The sequence below is a fragment of the Paramormyrops kingsleyae genome, chromosome 23, assembly GCF_048594095.1.
Source record: "Paramormyrops kingsleyae isolate MSU_618 chromosome 23, PKINGS_0.4, whole genome shotgun sequence".
NCBI classification, from domain to species: Eukaryota; Metazoa; Chordata; class Actinopteri; order Osteoglossiformes; family Mormyridae; genus Paramormyrops; species Paramormyrops kingsleyae.
Window position 1 is genome coordinate 3,635,124 of NC_132819.1, and position 25,170 is coordinate 3,660,293.

A 25,170-nucleotide genomic window follows, 5' to 3' on the forward strand; every position below is an offset into this window, starting at 1 on the left:
CAGGATGAATACATGTAGGCTATAGATATAAATAGTATGACTATATATTAAATATGCATCATAGATTTTACTACAAAGGACAAACCTACCACTCTGTGGAATTCCTCTTTAATAACACGCAGAGCTCTATGGACAGGGAACTGAACAAACGTGTGTAAGAAGCGTTAAGTACCAGACATACTGTGCGAACGGCTCTACGCACAGTTGCCTTTCCTATATGCTCTGCGTCGCCCATATTGTACAAAAAATGCCCTGACGCCAAAAACCGAAGTGCTATGCACAGGATGTTTTCTGTGCTAAGCGCAGACCCGCGGTTTGGGTTTGTGACATTTGCAATATGCGGTTTCAAGAGATGTTAAGTAAATGAACGATTCTTTTGAAAACTGATAACGCTTTTTCAAATAATCATTAGGAAATGACAAGACATCAATACGCGGTCTTATAACTGTCTCCCGGCGAAAAAAACCTTGTATAATTTATGCCTCCACGTTCACAGGATCGTCATCAAAAGGGCACGCCATGCTCAGTAACCTTCTGCAACAAACTTACCCTGGAACATAACCTGCTCAGTAGCAGGTTATCTTCAGGGAGTAAGCTGCTATGGTTACGTACATACCCAGAAAGTTAACCTCCGTTTTTGGAACCGAAAGTTGAGGTTATCCACTAACTTACCCTTAAACTTACCCGGGTATGTCACATAACCTGCTTTCTGGAATACCCCCCCGCAGTGAAGTCTGTGTTGTGTCCCGGTTCAACGTACGGAAACTGATGGAGGGTTTGATTCCATGCTTCAGGAACCCCCCCGATCCCACCATCATGCGGAAAGTTGTGTTTTTCACTCTAATACTTTTTTGCACTGACTCCACATTTGCAGGTACGTTTTGATAAATATCCAATTGCTTTAAAACGCCATTCTAAAGTGAGACGAAGGATTATGCTGTCTTGCCTAACACTGGTGTTTGATTTCCTTACTAAGATTTTAAGCATGCGTTTTGCATTTTTTAAAACCTGTTCTATAATATTTAGATGTGCCGTGTGATTATTGTGTTACTGGCCATTGGTGGGGGGTGGTTCAAATTGTATTAATTTCAGTTGAGGCCCTATTTTAGCGGAGGCGCCTGGGCTTCGGGTGAGGGTAAAATGCGGACTGTTTACAAACAATGGATTTTATGTTTATAAACAGACGTGTCGCAAATGACGCACGCCGCGTAGACAGATCACGTGGCATAGAAAGAAACCCATACGACGTTACCTAATCACGGGGTGCGTTCGAGGTGTGTCTTGCAGCTGACGTGACGTGGACCGCATTGCTGAGCTCCTCAAAGGCTGTTTTGTTTACGTCCGGCGGAATCCGCATTTTACCCTCACCCCTGGGCTTCAGCTCGGGAAAGGCTGTGCTGACCGCTCTTGCTTAATACCTTAAAACTTCAGATGTATTGACCTTGTTGGTTAGCTTTGAATAGAGTTTGGAATATAAATTTATGTACATTAAAATGTTACATATAATATTTCCAAAAATGAAAAAATAAAATAAAAAGACATTACATGTACATTTGTATATTTTATTATGGCCCACTGGCAAACAAACTGAAATACAGTAATCAAGTACAGGCTACACACGATCAATACAGTTTTATTCACCTGTTGCTGTGCTTTTTTGCAAACAAATCTACATGCCAAGAAGCAAGTTAAACAGCATTCAGCACCAGCTAACGTTAGTTAAGTAATTAAATTCGGCACTAAAAAAACACGTCACTCCAGCCTCCGAAGTTTACTTAATAAATAATCTCCACTCTTCTTTTTAGAAATTATGACTTACTCAGACTGTAACCGCGCGCGATCGGCGTTTGTTGACCAGCAGGTTTCGGGATGACCGGTTTTCTATTCGAATTCGAAAGTAATACGGCGCAAGACATTCAAGGAAACGTTCTAAGTACAGAACAGCGTTATGAAAGACGTGAACGGTTGTTTCAAGACAGAACTTAAGATGGTTTGCTTTCGCGAATGTCCTGATGCATTACGATAGGATTTTTAAAAGCCATCTTCAACTGCTTAAAATATGCCGGTGTTCTGACAAAACGTCCTACTTTATCAAAACATCCTACCGTAGTGCTAATCGATAGCCCTAACCCTAACTCTTACCCTAACCCTAACCCCCCCAAAACCCATAAAACTCTTACCTTAACCCTAACCCCTAAAACCTAATCCTAATCCCAAAACGGTGGAACTGCACATGCGCAGAAAGGCTCGATAGCACGTCTCTGAGACTTGTGATGACAGCTACTGTAGGTCTGGTTACTATTGGTTTAAAAATCATCGTTCCTCTGATAAAACTTAGCACACTGTAAAAGCTGCTGTATATGTTTCTCAGGCAGCTTGTTTTTCAATTTGTTTTTAACAAACTTTTATGCCCGACAACATGTGGAAATCTGTTTTTGCATTCATTTTGTTTGACGTTCACTCCACATTTGCAGGTGAATTTTAATATATTTGATTTAACTTTAAAACATAGGTTTTGTCCCAATTTAAGGCGTCCGCTATGTAGTTTTTAACGTTAATTGTAATTACTTGGTAAACGGCATTATAGTTACGAGCGAATATCAGATTAAAAGTGTTAATATGTAAAAAAAAAAAATAATTATGTGTTAAAAGTGTTATTTTATATCTTGTTGTGAAGTTGATTGATATTTTCTGTTTTTGCCGTTGCCCTAGTTCTTTTTCTTCAGTGTTCTTGTTGTGGTATTTTTTCCGTTGTGTACAGATTAATATCAGGAAGTAAATCAGTCAAGCTGTAAAGTATTTTGATCTCGATAATACAATAATTAGACAAAAAGTATGGGAAGCCATAGTCTTTTATTAGCATAAGTCATGCATATTCGGCATAACTAAATTGTTGCTAGTAAAAATAACATTCTTACTATATATGATCTTACTAAGGCCACTTAAAATTAATAAATTGTTTTACATGGCCGCCCGCCTCAATTTTTTGGTACCGCCTCGATTTTTTTTTATATTTTATATTTTTCAAAAAATCCGTTTTTTTCACCTCAAAAACTGTCAGAGATCGTCAATGTGCCAAATGCTGATATCCTGTGCACTGTGAGCAAGTAGTCTCTTGTAGGGTGGTCCAATAATAGTGACCCTCATTGAGGTCAAACAACAGCACTTCTATTGTTTGAAACAATGGAAGTGCTGTTGTTTTGCTATTGTCAGGAGGACGCTTTTATTGGGCCATTCTGTGGCAAGACCATTAAACACTTAGACTAGGCATTTGTTTTGAAGGTTTCTCTTTTCTTGTAATTGTTTGAACTGTTGAGTTTAAAATGTTGAGATACTGACAAATTAAAGTTTAATTTTCTAGTTTTAGTATATCTCTGTTGCCGATCGTCTTTTCGCTAAAAATATAAAATATAAAATCCCCTACTCACCAATATTTTAGAAGTTTGAGTCATGTAAAACAATTTATTAATTTTAAGTGGCCTAATGAATTATATATATAAAATTTAACTCGAAAGTTCGACTTAGTTATCTCGTTATTTCGAGATAAGTCGAAATTTCGACTTAGTATCTCGAAATAATGAGATAACTAAGTCGAAATTTCGAGACACTATATCTCATTATTTCGAGATACTAAGTCGAAATTTCGACTTATCTCGAAATAACGAGATAACTATCTCGAAATTTCGACTTAATATCTCGAAACAAGTTTCTAGTTTTAATAACTTTTCACGGCAGTAAGGTGGTGCGTTTTTAATGACAGAATCGTGTTGCCAGTACACAGACAACGATGCACACCGATTATTTTTGCGCTTCAAATCGATCGTGATCTGTGCAAAATCGTGTTAATAGCTCTGAAACAAAATGAGACAGCCATGTCCTATATGCAGTGTGCATGAATCAGGGGAACCTAGGGGACAATGGACACCCCTTGGATTTTCAAGATCACTTTCTGTCTAACAGTTTAATTATTACATCATATCCATATTACATGCCATTGCTCCATTTCATATATATTGACAGTTAATTGATAACACAAATTAATCCATAAGTAAGTTGTAAAGTGTGATTTAGGCAGTGCACCGTGGGACAAAGTAAATGTATCACAGCTGAATTGCTTCATTACGTGTTTCGTAATTGGTGTGCATCGTTGTCTGTGTACTGGACAACACGATTCTGTCATTAAAAACGCCCCACCATACATCCGTGAAAAGTTATTAAAGCTAGAAAACTGAATATCGAATATGAGGCTAACTTAACCGCGGTGAAATTTCGAGATAGTTATCTCGAAATTTCGACTTATCTCGAAATTTCGACTTTAATTTTATATTATTTTTTTTCTCCGGTGGCAGAAACGGGCTTCCATATATTATCCTCCTGAGAGCCAGAGGGAAAAAAAAAGTATTGATTAAAAATTTGATTTGACAGGAAAAGGAAGTTAGCATGGTCACACCCCCACACTTGTGATGCCAACTGCCCTCTTTAAAAACCATGACTTAACAGAGTGGAATGTATAATATGAGAGATATGAGCAAAAACATAATGTCTTCTACTGAGGACTAAGATTAATTACCAGATTTCAGGAAGATATATAGTACTATAAGGTTTGTGCTGCTGGCACCATTGTAACTGATGTTTGGCTTTGGCACTATTCGCATTAGCGCAGACAAAGGACTGCATACGCCGAACTACGCTTCACGGTTAAAGGCGTTTGACGTTCATTGGCATGGGACACGGCGGTTCTAGTGCTAAACCACTACTGAAAAGACAACAAACGCTGCGCCGGTTAAAATAGAAGCGCCCCGTCAGGTTTTAAATTATAAGAACATAAGAACATAACTTCTTTGGTTTTGGCTATTGGCCCAGGTCCGTATGGGACAGCTTCTGGGTCCGGGTCCGGTAGACTTGTAGTCAAGACCGCCTAAACCAAGACCAAGACACTACCAAGACCAGAGGGTATCGAGACCAAGACAAGACCAAGACTAAGACCAAGACAGACCGAGTCAAGACTAAGACAAAGTCGAGACCAAGACCGAAAAAAAAGACTCCCTTAACTTTTGTGTGCTGTTGATAACTGACATGACGGGTACTAACTGGTCCCAAAGTTATCTGACAAAACAGCTAACACCTCCAACAACTGTCTAAAGGATGGGAAATATGTAACTGGTTTCAATTATACTTAATTTGTAGATGAAATTGTAACATCAAATTGAAGATACACAATTATAAACCTGAAATTGCATCATGTCCCATTGTAGTAGTACTAGCCAAATGACACTGTATGATATCAACTTCCCTGAAATGGATTAGGCCTGTTAAGTCAACACAATGTGATATGCACATGTTATTGAAAAGTCAATGGTCACATTTATTTAGTCAAACACCATTTTAAGTAAAATACTGTAATCAAACATTATAAAGACATGCACACACTGCACATCAAATTGTGCATTAATAAGAATAAGGACAAGTGCTTAAAAGATTCTGACATCTTGATGTCTACAGTGGCATGTGATTACACATTTAACTAGGGCTGGACGATTTATCGATTTCAAATCGAAATCATGATTTGAAGCAACGCGGTTAGCAAGTCGCAAAAATTGCGATTTAGGATATATATTATACAGCACGTCGGACCCAGGGTTTAAAACTGCTGTGAGAATAGTTTTACAAATTCATGCCGTGCTCCTTGTGTGACAGTCATTCTCACCAATCACAAGCGCCGTGCTTCTCGCGTGCCAGTCATGCTCACCAATCAGAAGTGGCCCAAGAAGGCGTATAGGCCCACAAACAGCAAACACGTGAAACCCATGTCATATGTTTTTGTGCTTATTATATTTAAGTGTTTCCAACACAACAGTAAATAAAATAAAAGTCTTGCTTTTACATTTTGAGTGTTATTAGTGTTATTAACAGCAACTAACAACACAATAGCACAAACAAAAGGGCTGCATACACCGAAGTAGTTCTTGCTTGTTCATTGGTGTGGGAAAAGGCGGTTCTAGTGTTATTAGGAGGGTAATAAGCGTTACCTGCAAGATCGCTATTTTTATTATAATAATAATTATAATATAATTATTATAATATATTAATATTATAATTATAATTGTTTTCATTATTACTTTATTTAACTTGACACATCACGTCTTTAAATTCTCATCCTTGCATTAGAACGTAGACCAGTTAATACTGATGGTATCTCATGCTGCGTCATGTTTTAAAATTACTACACACTGAATATTGAACTGAAGCTTGACATAAAAAAATTAAATCGCAAATCAAATCGCAGTCGCAATTTCTGTCAGAAGAATCACGATTCAATATTTTCCCCAAATCGTGCAGCCCTACATTTAACTAACTTTTAACTGCCGCTACACTTATCTTGCGCATATAACGCATACAGTATTTTGATTGGATGAGCGCCAATGTCTGAATCACAACAAAATGCATGTATGTCATTGATTGGTTGCATTTGAAGGGCACATAAGGCAAAATAATAATAATGTTGCATTATCGAACGTTACATTGTGTGTCATGGATACTTTTTGCTCCAAATCTCCTGACCACTATGTCGATCTGAGGGTGCTTTCACACCTATAGTACGATTGCTTTAGTCCGCACCAGTTAGAAAAATGTTACAATGTAGTAAACAGACGTGGGTACGGTTTGCTTTCACATATGCAGAGTTCTAAACGAACCAAAATAGACCGCGAAGCCCATCGGCACCGGGAACAGACTATTTTCAGAAAATCGCGCCACTTTCAATACTCATGGAGGAACAGCTTTGCTTTGCGCTCATGGAGCTGATCCTCGCGCACTATATTGTACGTGCAAATCATTATTTTCAGATAATTAATTTCGAACACGATTCGCGGCTGCGACTCCAAACCAGCTTCCTGGTTTATTCATCTCGCCGACGGCACATTGCGCGCCACTTCAGGGAGAAGAGACGTGCCCTCCTCCTGAATGATCATTTTGTTATTAGCCGGCGATCTTCCTGCAGATCCATCAGGTACTCCGTTGGCCCCCTATCTCTTATACCAAAGTGCATTAAACTATACCATTTCGTCAGATTTGGTTTGGTTGCTTTCACACCAGACACACCGTACCAAAGTAGAGCGGATAAAGCGGTCCGAGACCACCCCTTCAGGCAGGTCTCGGATCGATTGATTTGGTGCGCACCAAACTACCGAGATTGCATTCACATCAACACAAACGAACCGAACCAAGGGACCAAACATGTTTGGTGCGCACCAAATGCTGTAGGTGTGAAAGCACCCTGAGACAGCAAGACCAAGACAGCGAGACCAAGACAAGGCCGAGGGATCCAAGACCAAGACCATAGCCATCGAGACCGTGACAAGACCAAGACAGCGTAAAAGTGGTCTCGAGACCAGTCTCGAGATGATTGAATGTAGAGTGATCACTGTGATCCAGTGTCTGTAACTGTAATGTGTGTCTTTTTTTCCCCAGTGTCGCACTCCCTGCAGTATGTCTACAGTGGCACGTCAGAGATACCGAACCTCCCAGAGTTCGTAGTTATAGGGCTGGTGGACGGGGAGCCCTTTGTTCACTATGACAGCAACAGTCACAAAATGACTCCTCGTCAAGAATGGATGGCAAGGTCTGAGGGGCCTGATTACTGGAACAAAGAAAGTCAGAATCTTCATGGTGAAGAGTCGCTGTTCAAAAATAACGTAGATGTGGCAAAAAAGCGCTTCAACCAAACTGGAGGTAAGTAAGGGTGCGGGAAGAGGGGTGATGAGGGTGCCGCATCACCTCCTAATGCTTGGATTTGGATCTTGTTTGATTTACTAACACAAGTAAATAAAATATTTATTTTTTCAATAGCTACATCAGAGCTCTTACATCTCCTGTAAAACCTGAAAAACCTGGATTTTTAAATTGCTTTTTCCAGTTATGGAAAATGAAAAATTGTGAAAAAAAGTTCTGTGGAAAATAAATGGGTTGTACTGAATTTTTACATGCACAATAAAATAACCGAATCATATTTTGAAGTTGTAGGGTTTTATAAAAGGTGATCACTGTGTTTGGTTTTCAGTAGTTTAATGCCAAATCCGAATCCCGCTTTTGGTAGCAGTAGTGAGTGTATCTGGTAGGAACTGCCATATTTGCTTGAATATAAATCTGTTTTCAGTGGAAAGAACACTTTACACAGAAATTATGCATTTAATTGTCAACAAAAATCACCATAATCAGGCAGGAAGTCAAATAGCTAAGGATTTATTTTACGGACATATATGAGATGCACACCATTGTTGAGAAGCTGACGACGTTCTCATTTTATGTGTTGGGTGCTCTTTGTAGCAATGAAAGCTAGGTTTTGTTTCCTGCTGTACTTCAGTCAGTAAGTGTTGAACGTTACCTGCCAACTGTATTGTGCCGACTGTAAAATTTGGTGGGGGAGGGATAATGGCATGGGGTTGTTTTTTAGGGGTCTCATTAGGCCCTTTGGTTCCAGTGAAGGGAACTCTTAATGCTTCAGGATACCAAGACGTTGGATAATTCTATGCTTCCAAAAGCCAACTTTGTGGGAACAGTTTGGGGAAGGTGCTTTTCTGCTCCAGCATGACTCCATAGACATCCATGTCCATAAAGACATGGTTGGGTGGGTTTGGTGTGGAAGAACTTGACTGTCAGTGGCCTGCACAGAGGCCTGACCTCAACCCCATCAAACACCTTTGGGATGAACTACAACATAGATTGCAAGCCAGACCCTCAGGTCCAACATCAGTGCCTGACCTCACAAATGTTCTTTTGAATGAATGGGCAAAAATTCCCACAGACACACTCCAGAATCTTGTGGACAGCCTTCCCAGAAGAGTGGCAGCTATTATAGCTGCAACTGGGGACCAACTCCTTATTGATGCCTGTGGATTTAGAATGGGATGTCATTAATGTTCCTGTAGGTGTAATGGCCAGGTGTCCCGATACCGTGTGTGTGTGTGTGTGTGTGTGTGTGTGTGTGTGTGTATAAAAAATATATAGAAATGCCACAATATTTAAAAGTTTGCACCATATTTGGATTTAATAAATCCTGTTTGGTCTGGTCTGATAACATAAGGAAGCATGCGTTCAAGTCTGTCTGCCGGTGCTTTAGCTACTATCTTGTAATCTACATTAAGTAAACCAATTTTGTGGTAGGAGGGGCATTCTGTAGGATTTATTTTATAGTAGCATGACTCGGATTGCATTTTCTTGTAAAATGTTGTTAAATGCAGACATAAGAATAGAATGTTTTTCGGTTCAGAATTTTTTGTAAAATTCCAACTGGTAGCCTGGAGCTTTCCCTAGGGTCATTATTTTAATAGCTTCCCATATTTCGTCAGGAGTAAATGGTGACATTAATCTGGTTTTATGTTCTCATCTGAGGCAACATTAAGTGAAATTTTGTCCAAGTAAGATGAATCATCATTGAGTCTGAACAATCAGGAGACCCTAAACCTAAAAATCCCCCGCCTATCGCGGAAGTTATGTTCCAGACCCATCAGCAATAGGTGAAAATCCGCGATATAGAAAGACCATATAAATAAACTTTTTTATAGTTTAAGTTTCAGTGGATGTTGGGCTAAGGATATGAGTAACATAATTATATGTAATATGTGTGTATGTGTGTGTGTGTGTGTGTATTAGAGCCCGACCGATAAAGGATTTTGAAGGCCGATACCGATACAAATATTTGTTGGTTTTAAAATCCGATATTCCGATATATCGGCCGATATATCTTTTTATTTCAGAAACGCGCAACAAAACATTAACAGATTTCCCTAACATTAGTTATTTGTAGTTATTTATGAGTTTTAACTAACATAATATGATAATGCATTTTAAAAAGAAACTTGTTTCTTTTATTGTCACAACAGAGCAGAGGAACATCAAAAAATATTAAAGTTCTGATAAATAAAATGTATAAAAATACAAACTTAAGATATGAAACGTAAAGTCCTTTGAACAAAAACGCAAAAACAACAACCTACTATTTAGCGATCTAAATCCATTATGTGACTCGTTAATGCTGCGGCTGAACGACAGTCTGCAACGCACACTTGGCGTCATTGGATTTCACACACATGTAAAAGAAAAGCTAACTTTTATGCACACGCTACATTTGATACTTTTTCTCTATGTCTAAATGTTCACTCCTCGCAAATGTCTAACTTACATTTTACAATGCAGGGACTGTAACTAGAGACATGCTAGTTATAAATACAGTAATCATTACTTTATTTAGGCAGAATAAGTTCGTTGTGGTTTCCAAGCTCATTAATGTTAACGTTAGCGGTCTTCCACTGATAGTGGCATTAATTGGCTTTGTGGTTAGCTAGTCTATAATGAGCCATAATTTAGCAATGGATAACGTCATACTGCAAATTGTAAAACATACATTTTCAATATAACAAGCCAAGGAGAGATGATACGTCTCACTGCTATAACTGTCAAGCTATTAAATAAATACTTCAGTCTCATTGTCAAAAGTTAAAAGGACAGTAAGTCAACTACACTGTAACAACGTAACGTAATTACTAGCTAATTCCGCTTCACTCTCGGCTTATTTAACAGCAGCAAAACTGGACATGATAGTCACGAATTTTGTCATGCTTATTTGAGTTAAGAGAACTGATGGGGATGTTCTTTTAATTGTTATTCAAGCAATGTATGTCTCGTGACCAACTCACCATGAACACACTTCACCGATGATCTCACTCGCGGATAACTGGTTCTCTCTGCCCGATTCTGGCTGGATCAGCAAGTTGCAGGATGTGTGGCGCGTTATACACGAGGGTTGCCAACAGGGATGGTGTAGAGTGCCCTCTGGTGGACAAACTATACAATGCCAACACTCATGACATGGTTGAAGGGTGTTTAGTCCGTTTTTATTTTATTTTTGAAATATTCATTTATCGGCCATTATAAATGCCGATACCAATAGTTTGGAAAATGCCTAATATCGGCCGATAATATCGGCCTGCCGATAAATCGGTCGGGCTCTAGTGTGTATACACACACACACACACACACACACACACACACACACACATCACAGAGAACTGATGCTTCGGGGAAAAGTCCATGGTATAGCAGGGGCGCGATAGCTGAACCGCGATATAGCGGGCGTTCACTGTACTATTAACTGTTTTGAGAGTCATATGAAATATCACTTTTTGAGACTACTGCTTTTATAAATCTTTCATTCTGCTGCTTCTTAACTGAGCGGCAAGGAGACTACCAGACTTGTCTCCAAATTCATGATATTTTTGTTTGTTAAATTATGTTCAGTTTTGAGTCTTAACCTTGCATCAGTCAGGAGGTTTGAAGCTGTTTCATTTTGTGATTGTTGTTCTAAGCAGTTAACCTCAGCCTCTAGATTCACCTTTTTCTGAACCCAAAGTTTTCTTTGAACAGAAGCAGTTTCACCCTTGCACCATGTTTATTTTGTGTGGGTGGGTTCCCCCCCTTAAGAGGATGTCACCGATAGGTTCCTCTCTGATGATGATGTCACCAGTGGACTTTTGATTGGAGCCCAGAAGAGCCCAAAGGAGATGATGCCTGAAAATGGGTCACGTTGTTTTAATGTTAGAATTGAGCCCATCGGAGAGCAATTGATAGCTCTACTTTTGTGATTATTTTTTTGTGCGTTGTAATTCTGTTATTTCGTTGTCTTGTAGTTCATCTGTTTTCATGAACTTTGTACTCTTAAATGTTTTGTTGATTGCTGTGATCTTAGTTACCTGTGTCGTGTTGTTAAACTGTGTTCGAAACTCTTTTGTGGTGGGTGTGTATCGTATTTGTTCGTATATTTTTTTGTACATATTGTAAGTACATGTCTTCTCACCAACTAACCTGAGTAAATCATTGCACTCCCATTACCTCCTGTCTCTCTCCTTATGTTACGGTCAGACCCCAGACCAGGTCCTATGGAAGTGTAGGAGATGAGATCCACGCAAAGTTGCCTTAGCTACATCCCGCTCGGTTACAGGTGAGACAGGGACATGTTCATTATGTTGATAATCTTGAGAATTTTCCGCAGGCCAGTGAGCAGAAGATCTCATTGTTCAATAGAGAAGTACTGAATCGCCAGTATATTGCTCTGGGAATTTTTATTTGGACTTAATTCTAAGTACACTGGGCTGTGGTCAGATAACCAAATGGAACCTACATGACAAGCTCTCACCATATAGATGAAGGTAATGGGAATAAAAAAATAACTTTATTAATCCAGAGGGAAATTCCTGTGTCTTTAACATGCTCGGTGCAACAGAAACAAACACTTTGCGCAGAGTTACATCACATGAGAATACCAGCAGGGATTATAAATATGTACAGTAACTTTACAAAGTGACCTACATGCAGGATTGTCAGTGCAAATAGGCATTAGAAAGTGACACAGTGATGACAATAATGCTAGCAGCAGATGGGGAAAAAAGAGAAAAATATATTGCACACCATTATAGATACATTTTGTTACTGCATCTATCTGGTAAAGAACAAATGGACTATTGCCAGAATAAGATGTTATTGTGTATATGTAAGTTTTTAAATGTCCTTAAATGCCCCCCTACAGAATGGGGAGGAATTATACAGTCTTATGAACTTCTTATGAATTAAATAGGTAGAAAAGACTTCCTATGGCGTTCAGTCCTTTACCTTGGGACAATGGGTCTTTTGCTCTGTGTGCTCCGAAGGCCTAACAGGGGAGCATACAAAGGGTGGGAGGGATTCTCCATGATGCTGAGCAGTTTCCTCAGCATCTTCCTCTCAGACACACCCACCAGAGTCTCAGGTTCGACACCCAGAAAAGAGGCAGCCTTCATGATCGACTTGTTCAGTCTGTGGGCATCATTTGCCTTCATTCTACTGCCCCAGCACAATGTCACATAAAAGACAACACTTGCTGCCATGGAGTGATAGAACATGCATGGTCCTACAGATGTTGAAGGACCTGAGCCTCTTCAGTAGATACAGATGACTTTGACCCTTCTTGAAGACATCTGTGTTCCTGGATTAATCCAGTCTTCAATATGAGCAATCAGGGTTTGAATAAAAAATATGATCCCTGACTGACTGGTGTAACTCTGTCCAAACATCAACCAACCCTGATTCCCTGCATATGTAATTAAGATTGCAAGACCCTCATATTTGCTGAAGGATTGGGGGAAGATTTGTCTGAAGATGCTTTCTGATATACAATGTTGGTTAAATAAAACTACATGGAACACGAAAGTCCTCCAAGCAAACCCCCCCCCCCAGCTGGATGTGCAGCGTCACTTTCTGTGAATAAAATGTGTGATATTCAGTCAGGGGGGCTCATTGTAGGTCACACAGACAGAGGGTTCCGTCTGACTTAGACTGAATGCTGATGTGGCTCCTCTCAGGCCGTCACAATAAGTTCCGTCTCAGGACATCAAAGCGTCTGATAGCATCACTGACAGTTTGTGTTTTGTCTCAGGGCAAGGAAACTCATGGAGAGATGTGATGCGGACTGGTCCCCCTTAAAGGGTGGGGTTTATTACAGGAAAATTGAACCACTACACAAAAGGAGGGGGGGGGGTCTGTGAAGAGGTGATGGTCCCTTCAGGACAGTCATCCTCCAATCCACCTGCAGAAAGAGCACATACACTCCTGGCTTCCTGTTCCATCTCTCTGCCTTCTTCCCAGTCTGGGCTTTAAGCTCACCAATAAAAGACTGTCTACTCCCCTACTAGAGAAATCACAGGTTGCTGTGTCTCATTGACACTTCCTGAGGTCAGCAGTGAGGAAGCCTTGTATGGTTATTGCTGGCCAACGCAGTGCTGATTATCCAGTGCTTGGCGGCTTCCCAGAAAGGTTGTCACAGTACAGCTTTTACACAGAACGTGCAAAATCCATACGCACACTGTAGATACAAGATTTGAACCCCACAGAGGTGTGAAGAAACACCATGAGCCTCAGTAACACCTGTGCATGGAATCCTGTGTCTGATTCGCACACAGATCCACAGTCACACTGACAGCAGCGCCATCCAGTGAGATAAGGATTCAAATTGCTTCAGCAGGATAAATCTGAGACTTTTTGTCTTTTTTATATGAAGGCCCAATTGTTTTTAAACAAAACAAGAGTGTATATAAACAGTCCTGACTGAACACACTTAAATTCTCAGCTTTTTGTGGTGTGTGTATGTGTGTTGTGATTTAAGTTAAAAAGGCCTGAAAGCTGCAGTGTACATGCAGGATGCTGAGAGTGAGGAGCTGCTGACAGGCCTGTTTGAAATTCTGTGAAAATGACACCCAAAGGATGAAACTGTATCAAACCTGCCTGCTAATTCTCTCCTCTTTCTGTTCAGGTATCCACACATTTCAGCGGATGTACGGCTGTGAGTGGGATGATGAAACTGGGGCCACAGGTGCTCATGAACAATTTGGCTATGATGGGAGTGACTTCTTAGCACTGGACTTAAAAACCATGACTTATGTGGCTCCAGTGATGCAGGCAGCTCCCACTAAACAGAAGTGGGACAGAGACAATACTAGGAAAGATAGATATAAAAGGTACTTTACCCAGGAATGCATTGAGTGGCTGAAGAAGTATGTGAGCTATGGGAAGAGCACACTGGAGAGGACAGGTACAGTACAGCAGGTCTGGGACTGGGGCTGTGCTGCTTAGCAGATACACTGAGTGTCAGGCTGTAACACACTGGAGGGCAAAGCGGCACCTTAATCCACTTTCCTGCCAAAACATTGGTCAACTTGCTGATTGTATGATTGTTGGAACCAGGTTTACATGATAGTAGATCATTAACATCTTCCTGACAGAAACACTAAGAAATACAGTCCCTGTCCTGATGCAGGCTTATAGCTAAAATGTGTAGAATATTAATCACATTATGTATTTACAGGAGGGATTGCTGGTGATGAAGTGTAGCATGTTATTTATGGATGTTTTTGTCTTTCTCCCCAAGTCCGCCCTGAGGTGTCTATGCTGCAGAAGGACCCCTCCTCTCCTGTCACCTGCCGCGCAACCGGCTTCTTCCCCAAAGGGATCGTGGTGACCTGGAGGAAAGATGGAGTGGACATGCACAGCGATGTGGAGGTGGGGGAGACCCTGCCAAACGGGGACGGAACATTCCAGATCACATCAAAACTCACAGTGAAGCCTGAGGACTGGAAGATGAACAGCTACAGCTGTGTCGTGCAGCACAAGAGCCTCCAGGATGACATTGCTGTGCTGCTGGAGGAGAAGAACATAAGGACCAATCAGGGTAAGAGGAGCAGCGACACAGTAATGAGAGAGAGCAGCTAATGGGCGTCACTGTCAGGGGTGAACATGGTGCTTTAACCTTATTTTAGGAGGCATTTCCTGGGGCATCATCGTCGGCTGTGTGGCTGCTGCTCTGGCTCTCGTTGCTGTTGTCACTGGGGTCGTGTTGTGGAGGAGGAGCAGGACAGGTAACAGAAAAGCCAACAGACACAGAGAACAATGGTGTCCAACTGAAACACCAGTGACATGTTTCAAAGCATGTAACTGCACACAGTCATTATACTGGTGCCTCTGGCACCCGAATGATGCACAGAGTCTGAGTGCCTGTGTCTGACTCTGTGTCCCTCTGTGTTTCAGGCTATGGGAAAGCCGGCAGTGAGTATTGTTACCCTGTATTGCTGTTGCCAAGACTGAATATGTGTATAAAGAGCATTTAAATTTAAAATTGATTTAAGTGGAAATATCACCTTGAATAAATTGCCTGCAGTCCTTTAGTATGACTGTGTAGAATATAACTAAACTGTGACTTTATCTATGCTTTTTCACTGTAGCATCTTATACTGATTCTGAGAACTCCAGCCAACAGCAACCAAAAGTTCACCCTCCATGATGTCATAGTAAGTCTGTTTGCCATAGACGATACTGGAGAAGTTATTTTCAATGCCAAGAGTACATTAATTTCTAAGTTATTATTCTTTGTTGTCTTATACATTATATATGTGCTGTAGTTTAGGTAATTTTTCGAGATATGACACTTGTCATTTATGTTTGAAGCTGCAATGACAGCAAAGCTTATAGGTACAATATGATCGATCCTTAGTTGAGACATTAATAGCTTTGAATAATCATAAATTACATTACAGTTTTTCTCGATTGCCAAAACACTATAACCAATCTTTTGAACTAAAATTTCAAAACCATAGTGCTATTTTTCAAAAAGCACACCCATTTCCCTGAACTATAACACTGCTGTAACACATGAGTCAGATTTGGTGAACTGTTACTGCAAAACTCTACACACAAATCCCTACATTTTTCAGTGCTTACACCATGTGGTCATTTAGAAAGCACTAGCATTCAATAATGTTAACTTACAGTTTTTCCCAATCATTTTCACACTTGTCTCAATACCATGTCCACTTTTTCAAAACACTTAACACAGTGGGCTGTACCAATACACAACTGAGCACACCACTTAACCTTTGGTGCAAAATGCCCTACAACCACCAAAACATTTCACAATTCACCCAAAAGTGACTCATGCTGCCATAACCATGACAAATGCTGTCACCCAACAACACTACTGGGGCACTCAATGTTCAATGGGCTAAAAAACACTAACAACTTTCAGCATTGCAAATTACATATATAAAGTGTGGCTGTATCCTCCAGTTTGGCACAAATTACTGTCATGTTGCATTGTAAAAATAAAATAAACAAGAACTACTTTTGCGTGTGAAAATTGTAATACCAACCAATTCTGAAATGCTGCAATATATTTCATTAGAAATCATGTAAATGTTGCTGTTTCTTTTTTGCAGTATGTAAATATTTCATTCCTACTGTAGCAGAAAATGCCAATCCAAAGATGGCCCCTTTTGTAGATATGGCAAATTGGCACTAACCAAACAAATTCCTACAGTAGATAGGTTCTTAGCTGAAATTTCAGGTTGGTGTGTGTTTTCATTCAGCTTTCCAGCTTCAACCATTGTAAAATGCTTGGGGTGATCTAGGGCAGGGGTCTCCAACTCCAGTCCTGGAGAGCTACTGTCCAGTAGGTTTTTCTATCCTACCTGGCTTCTGATGAGTCACACCTATACTCAAGTAAATACCAGGAACAGGTGTGGCTCATCAGAAGCCAGGTAGGATAGAAAACCTACTGGACAGTAGCTCCCCAGGACCGGACGCTTTGGATAAAAGTGCCTGCTAAATGAATAAATGTAAATGTTGTACTGTAATATATGTGTTGCCATACCCACTGTTTTTGCACAGATTACATTGTGTTGCCTTGCAAAAAGGAAAGGGACACTCCATGGCCTCATTCGTATAGATGATGTAGATGGTAACGAAGCAGCAAACAAAAACAAAATTAGGAAATTTCTGCTAAAAGCACAATTATTTGTGTTAGTGCAAGTGCATAGGGTCCTTTGTTTGTCAAAATGCAGCATATTTCAATTGACAGTGCTCTAAATTTCATTAGGTTTTGACCTGAAAGTTAACTGTTTTGAACAGATTATCTAAACGTCTGAAAAATCTGCTGTAGTTGTACAAAGTTTTGCTGGTGGCGAACACTGACTGAGAGAAGTATTCATGAAATTTGGGGGAAGTGGTGATTGAATGCATATTGTGTCAAAGCAATGCAAACGTATACATAGTTTAGCTCACATGATCCAATGGTACGGTGCATGTGCTAAGTGTTTTGAAAAAGTGGACATGGTATTGAGACACGCGTTAAAATGATTGGAAAAAACTGTAAGTCAGCACAGCTTGAGCTCAATTAGCACACAACACACCAATCGGAAACTTTGATGGATAGATAAAAGGGCCAAAGACAGCTCGTTCAGGTTTGAAACAATGGATCCAAAGAGATGCAAAGGAAGAGGTTGAGGAGGAGAAGGGGGAGGAACGTAATTGGCCATCGGGCTATTGTAAATTTCCCTGGTCAGCGTGGAGGGAATCTCACTATGTGCGCAGCCATCAGCCAATGAGGAGTACTCCACCACCATGCCATTATAGGACCCTATAACACTATGCTTCTCCTTGCTTTTCTTGATGGTCTAAGACAACATATGTTCCAGCTGGACTACAGGGAACCAGCACAGCCAGAGCAGTCTCACTACGTTGTTGTTTGGGATAACATCAGCTTCCATCGCGCTGCTCTGGTTCATGACTGGTTTACCAATAACCCAAGGTTTTCTAACATCTTTCTGCCTGCATACTCTCCCTTTCTAAACCCGATAGAGGAGTTATTTTCGGCATGGCGGTGGAAAGTGTACGACAGAGAACCTTATGTCCGTGTTCACCTCCTCCAGGCCATGGAAGAAGCCTGCCTAGACATATCAGTAGATGCATGCCAGGGGTGGATCAGGCATGCAAGAGGATTTTACCCCCGCTGCCTGGCTAGGGCCAATATACAGTGGAGATCAACAGTTTGGGCACCCCAAGTAAAAATGTGTATTAATGTGCATAAAGAAGCCAAGGAAAGTTGGAAACATCCCCAAAAGCCATCAAAATGCAGATGAGACATTCTTATAATATGTCAAAAAAAAGTTGGATTTTATTTTCATCATTTACACTTTCAAAATAACAGAAAACCAAATAATGGTGTCTGCAAAAGTTTGGGCACCCTGCAGAGTTAATACCTTGTACTGCCCCCTTTGGAAAGTATTACAGCTTGTAAACGCTTTTTGTAGCCAGCCAAGAGTCTTTCAATTCTTGTTTGAGGTATCTTCACCCATTCTTCCTTACAAAATTCTTCCAGTTGTTTGAGATTTCTGGGCTGCCTGTTACGCACTGCTCTTTTAAGGTCTATCCATAGATTTTAAATTATGTTAAGGTCAGGAGATTTTGAAGGCCATGGCAAAACTTTCAGTTTACGCCTCTTCATGTAATCCACCGTTGATTTTGAGGTGTGTTTCGGATCATTATCCATTTGTAGAAACCATCCTCTCTTTAACTTCAGCTTTTTCACAGATGGCATCAAGTTGGCGTCCAAAATTTGCTGAAATTTTATTGAATCCATTTTTCCTTCTACTCGTGAAATGTTCCCTGTGCTGCAATACAACCCCAAAGCATGATTGATCCACCCCCATGCTTAACAGTTGGACAGAGGTGCTTTTCATTAAACTCTGTGCCCTTTTTTCTCCAAACATACCTTTGCTCATTCCGGCCAAAAAGTTCAATTTTAACCTCATCGGTCCACAGAACTTGTTTCCAAAATGCGTCTGGCTTGTCTATACTGTATGGTCTTTTACGAACTTCAAACGCTGATTTTTGTGGTGTGGACGTAGAAGAGGTTTTCTTCGAATGACTCTTCCATGAAGACCATATTTGTACAAGTATCTCTTTATAGTGGAGTGGTGTACCACAACTCCAGTGTCTGCCAGATCTTTCTGGAGGGATCGTGCAGTCAGACGTGGTTCTTGATTTGCTTTTCTCACAATCCTGCGAGCTGTTCTGTCTGATATTTTTCTTGGTCTTCCAGTTCTTGCTTTAACTTCCACTGTTCCTGATGACTGCCATTTCTTAATTACATTCCGAACAGAGGATATTGACATTTGAAAACGCTTTGCTATCTTCTTATAGCCTTCTCCTGCTGTGTGAGCATCAACTATTTTCAGTTTCAGTGTTCTAGACAACTGCTTTGAAGAACCCATGGTGCTGATTGTTGGAGCAAGGCCAGATGAGTCTGGCCATTTAAATCCTTTGAGATTGACAACACCTGGGGGGTATTCCAGAAAGCTTGGTTAACTTACCATTTGGTAAATCTTAACCTCTGGGTTGATATACCCCAAACCCGCATACCATGAGTATGTCGGTTCCAAAACACCTGAGAAGAGTAAGTTCAATCAACCTCCTATTGGTTACCCAGAGTTAATGCGCGTGCACCGTGCATACATAAAGACGTTTTCAATTGATCGCCGATTTCACGAGTCAAAATGGAAAATCAAAGTGAAAAAAAGAGAGCGGCATACTTCACAGAGGCGGAGTTGGACGTTTTAATGCACGCATATGAGGAATTCAAGCCAATAATAATGAAAAAAAGCAATACGGCTGCATCGGCTAAAGAAAGAGTTGGCTTGGCAAAAAATAACGGACAGAGTAAATGCGTGTGTATTAAATTGCAAATTTGACATCGCCTCCCCTTTTATTATAATGCAAAATAATTAAACACGTAACCCCTCCGCATCCTTTTGACTGTTAAATCACTATGAAAGCATTTACTTGTCCTGCCATTCATTTCTTTAGGTTAAAATAACAATGTGTATCGACTAGGAATATATGGTTTCTTATTTAATAAGGTGTAATCCTTCTGGAGCCAGAAGAACTTTGAGCCAAGTCAAAATGAAACACAAAAACATTCCGCAAAAAGGTAATATTTGATTACACGATCACTGAACTATTTATTAAACACGATTTAGTATATTCTTTCTGTCATGTAGCTAATAGAAAAAAGGCTGAAGCCCGTCTAACTGGCGGGGGCCCACCACCACCTCCCCTCACCCCATCTGAGGGCAACCAGTGGTAACCAGCATTGTACTGTCCTGTAATGATTACCTATAGTTAGTGGAAAAAAGTAATGAGTTTGATGATTTTAACAAGGCAAAAAATTAAGGATACAAAATCAAGTTACCTGCACATTGATACTATGAATAGATTTCCTATTAACATAGTCTCCCTCATTTATTGAAGGAGCTTTAATAGGAATGTAGGTGCCATCAATGCACCCAATTATGAATGAATGAATGAATGCCTTTTATTGTCACTATACATGTATTACATGTATTCCAAATTACATTTGGAAACCCTGAAATAGAAAGTCATATAGGGAAGTATCAAGTGTGTGTGTGTGCAGGATGAATACATGTAGGCTATAGATATAAATAGTATGACTATATATTAAATATGCATCATAGATTTTACTACAAAGGACAAACCTACCACTCTGTGGAATTCCTCTTTAATAACACGCAGAGCTTTATGGACAGGGAACTGTATAAACGTGTGTAAGAAGCGTTAAGTACCAGACATACTGTGCGAACGGCTCTACGCACAGTTGCCTTTCCTATATGCTCTGCGTCGCCCATATTGTACAAAAAATGCCCTGACGCAAAAAACCGAAGTGCTATGCACAGAATGTTTTCTGTGCTAAGCGCAGACCCGCGGTTTGGGTTTGTGACATTTGCAATATGCGGTTTCAAGAGATGTTAAGTAAATGAACGATTCTTTTGAAAACTGATAACGCTTTTTCAAATAATCATTAGGAAATGACAAGACATCAATACGCGGTCTTATAACTGTCTCCCGGCGAAAAAAACCTTGTATAATTTATGCCTCCACGTTCACAGGATCGTCATCAAAAGGGCACGCCATGCTCAGTAACCTTCTGCAACAAACTGACCCTGGAACATAACCTGCTCAGTAGCAGGTTATCTTCAGAGAGTAAGCTGCTATGGTTACGTACAGTACATACCCAGAAAGTTAACCTCCGTTTTTGGAACCGAAAGTTGAGGTTATCCACTAACTTACCCTTAAACTTACCCGGGTATGTCACATAACCTGCTTTCTGGAATACCCCCCTGGTCTTTCCACACAATGATTGTGACCAGTCCCTGACATCGTCAGGTCTCAGCTTGCCAAAGGGGGCAGTACAAGGTATTAACTCTGCAGGGTGCCCAAACTTTTGCAGACACCATTATTTGGTTTTCTGTTATTTTGAAAGTGTAAATGATGAAAATAAAATCCAACTTTTTTTGACATATTATAAGAATGTCTCATCTGCATTTTGATGGCTTTTGGGGATGTTTCCATCTTTCCTTGGCTTTTTTATGCACATTAATACACATTTTTACTTGGGGTGCCCAAACTGTTGATCTCCACTGTAGCCTGTGATGTGGATGAGATTCTCTGGCCTGACCCAGACCAAAGACAGGATGCTGAGGTGGAATAATGTTTTTGGTGTGTGTTGTACTGTATAGTACATGAATAAAAATGTGTCACTGTATATACATTGGCTGCGTCTTTTATGTTCATCATGTGAAAAGGTTTTTGAGGGGAAGAACCACAAGCAACATAACTTACCAGTTTTGGAAGTATTGTGTTTAATTTATTGCACCAATGTTCTAAGACTATGTTGTAGTGTGTGTGTTTTTGAGGCCTTGTGTGTGATGTCTGTGGGCAAAGTTTGGTTTTTCAGCAACAGTGAATGGTTTTGAGTGTAGAGCTTCATTTTGACCTGAAAATACGATGTTTGGGAAATTGGGTGAGACGTTATGGATTTGTGTTTACTGTTTTGAGAATACGAGGCATAGTTTCAAGAAATGTGTTTAAGCAATAGAGAAACTGTAAGAACCATTAATAGTATGTATGTATGTGTCCTGTCATAGTCACAGTGTGTAATGGACACTGTGGGATTTTCAGTTCAATTATTAAACCCAGAGCTGCCTGACGTCTACAGAACATCTGCACTGTGGTGTCTGTGTGTTTGTGTTACACCATGATAATGGTGTAACATTGTGGCTGTGCAGCAGTGCGTCTCTATTAATACTGATGTTATTTATCTTAAATTGTTGAATTGTCTTACCTGCAGAAGTTTTTCTTCGTTAGAACTTTATATAACATTCACAGGTTACTGGTTCACACAGAGCATTTGTACACATGAGTTTGTTTACTCACTTTGTCTAATTTCTCCATCTGCATTCTGCATTTTCTTCTCATTTCTGCCTCATTTTGGTTTCAGGTTCTTCTCCTTCTCTGCCAGAAGACGACAGACAAGATGAGATGATTATGCCAACTGGCTGCACCATCCATCCATCCATCCATCCATCCTTTTAAGTTCCCACTTGTCCTGTGTGGGATTGTCGGGGTCCAGAGTCTGTCCCGGAAGTTACAGGCACAAGGCAGGAAATAACCCAGAATGGGGCGCCGACCCATCGCAGAACCTGATTCACACACAAAACAATATTCTTTAATAAGTTTGTAGTAGCTTTACAATCGCAGCAGTTATGAGACTCAAATTACAGAGAGCAGAACAAATTTAATCCATTTCAGGAAATGAATCACTGACTGACGGTCAGGAAGGATCATTAATGCAGGTTTATTTCTCTCTCTGTAACTTTACTGTATTAGCAGTTAAAGCTCCGCTGTCTTATAGCTGCTCTGCTCTGTCACTGTGCGGCACTGTAGTCTGTTTTTATCATGATCTGTCTCTTTAAATGCCGCACAGCCTGCTGATGAGGACGCTGTGTGACCCTGTGTGTGAGATGCACTGATCACTGACTCACAGTAACGAGCATCAAGGATAAAGCAACAGCAACCAGAAAGATGGGCAATGAAACGATGAATGTGTCTGATAAACGTATGAAACAGTGTAACAGAACATCAGGATACATGTGAGCTTTGGCTGGAGCTTCATTATTACAGGAAACCATTATTAATGACCTGATATAGCTTCTGATCTGGCTGAGTTACATAGTTACACACTGGTGAGGGTTAAGTAATCTACAACATGACTTTGTAGTGGTTTCCAATATGGAACATTGAACATGTTTAATAATGACATTACCATGCACATAAGATGGTTTGTGGTTCTTAAGGTTGGACATTAATGCCCAGAACGTTGCCGGTTCAAATCCTGTGTCCTGCGAAGTATCATATCACCCCTGGGCCTTGCAGTAAGGCCCTTATCCCCAAACACTGCCCCAGGGTGCTGGATAAATGGCTTTGCTTTCACCAGGATGTGTGTGTCTAATAGGAGGGCTTTTGGGGATATGCAAACTGTTGTAATTCCTACACCGTTCGCCTGATTTGGATGTAAATACCCTGAAATAAAAGCTGACAGTCTGCAGTTAAAGCACATCTTGTTCGTTTCATTTGATATCCATTGTGGTGGTGTATAGAGCCAAAAATGTTAGCATTGTGTCGATGTCCCAATATTTATGGACCTGACTGTATTTAACCGCACTGAGACAACTACCCAATGCGAAGTATTGTTGCCATGCACGTACTGAGTGCTATTCTCTCTCTCCTCCACAGTAACGTTCGATCCTTCTTGCCCTCCCTGAGTCTCCCGCATCTCCTACCGACCCTCCTGCCCTTCCTCCCTGCCCCTAGGTCCTTGTGTTATTTCCCCAGTGTGTGTCTACGTCTCCGGACTGATTCAACGGCTTTACGACCCTCGGCTTTCCATTCGACTACGACTTCAGTGCACGATTCGGCACAAGACACCCGGCTTGGACGACTACGGCTCACGACCTCGGAACGGCTTACGACTCTTCTCTCTGTCTTACCGAATAAAACTATTTGCCTGGAATTCCCTGTCTGCGTGGTTCGTGGCAGAACACTCTACATGACACATACAATATGTATGTTGATGCTTCCATGTCCCACTCTCGCCAGTGTGGGGAAGCAATAAAAAAGGCCAACAGAATGTTGGGTTATATCTCTAGGTGTGTGGAGTTTAAGTCAAGGGAGGTGATGTTACATTTATATAATTCCTTGGTAAGACCCCACCTAGAATACTGTGTGCAGGTTTGGTCACCATACCTCAAGAAGGACATTGCTGCCTTAGAAAAGGTGCAACGAAGAGCTACGAGAATGATTCCTGGTCTTAGAGGAATGTCTTACGAGGAGAGGTTAGCGGAACTGAATCTGTTTAGCCTTGAGCAAAGGAGACTAAGGGGGGATATGATTCAGGTCTATAAGATTCTAACGAGTCTGGATGCTGTTCAGCCAAATGACTATTTCAATATTAGTCTAAATACTAGAACTCGTTGCCATAAGTGGAAATTAGCGGGAGAACATTTTAAAACAAATTTGAGGAAGCACTTTTTTACACAGCGTGTAGTTAGAGTATGGAATAGTCTTCCTGCTAGTGTAACGGAAGCTAAAACCCTGGGTTCCTTTAAATCAGAGCTAGATAAGATTTTAACAACTCTGAGCTATTAGTTAAGTTCTCCCCAAACGAGCTTGATGGGCTGAATGGCCTCCTCTCGTTTGTAAATTTCTTATGTTCTTACAGTTTTTTCCAATCATTTTCACACTTGTCTCAATACCATGTCCACTTTTTCAAAACACTTTACACTGTGAACTTTACAAACATGCACCTGAGCTTATCAGTTAACTTTCGGTGCAAAATGCACTAAAATCACCAAAACACTTCACACTTCACCCAAAAGTGACTCATGCTACAGAAAACTA

At 40.5% G+C, this 25,170-nt stretch overlaps 2 protein-coding genes across 3 annotated transcripts in view; one reads left to right on the plus strand and one right to left on the minus strand.

The window, feature by feature from the left end:
- LOC111837240 (class I histocompatibility antigen, F10 alpha chain-like) overlaps nt 1-25,170 on the minus strand; it is a 105,744-nt gene that overhangs the window by 65,821 nt on the left and 14,753 nt on the right. The gene's annotated exons all lie outside the window — the stretch shown is intronic.
- Nucleotides 736-23,519, plus strand: LOC111841989 (class I histocompatibility antigen, F10 alpha chain-like). Of its 2 annotated transcripts, none has more exons than XM_072705822.1 (8): nt 736-874; nt 7,471-7,731; nt 14,339-14,617; nt 14,954-15,253; nt 15,342-15,440; nt 15,610-15,627; nt 15,804-15,869; nt 22,712-23,519. In XM_072705822.1, the coding sequence occupies exons 1-7, from the start codon at nt 769-771 to the stop codon at nt 15,860-15,862; spliced, it is 1,122 nt and encodes a 373-aa protein (XP_072561923.1). In that variant the 5' UTR covers nt 736-768; the 3' UTR covers nt 15,863-15,869; nt 22,712-23,519. The 2 variants fall into 2 exon arrangements, with proteins under 2 accessions (XP_072561923.1, XP_072561924.1); XM_072705823.1 differs by lacking the exon at nt 736-874 and adding an exon at nt 2,405-2,474.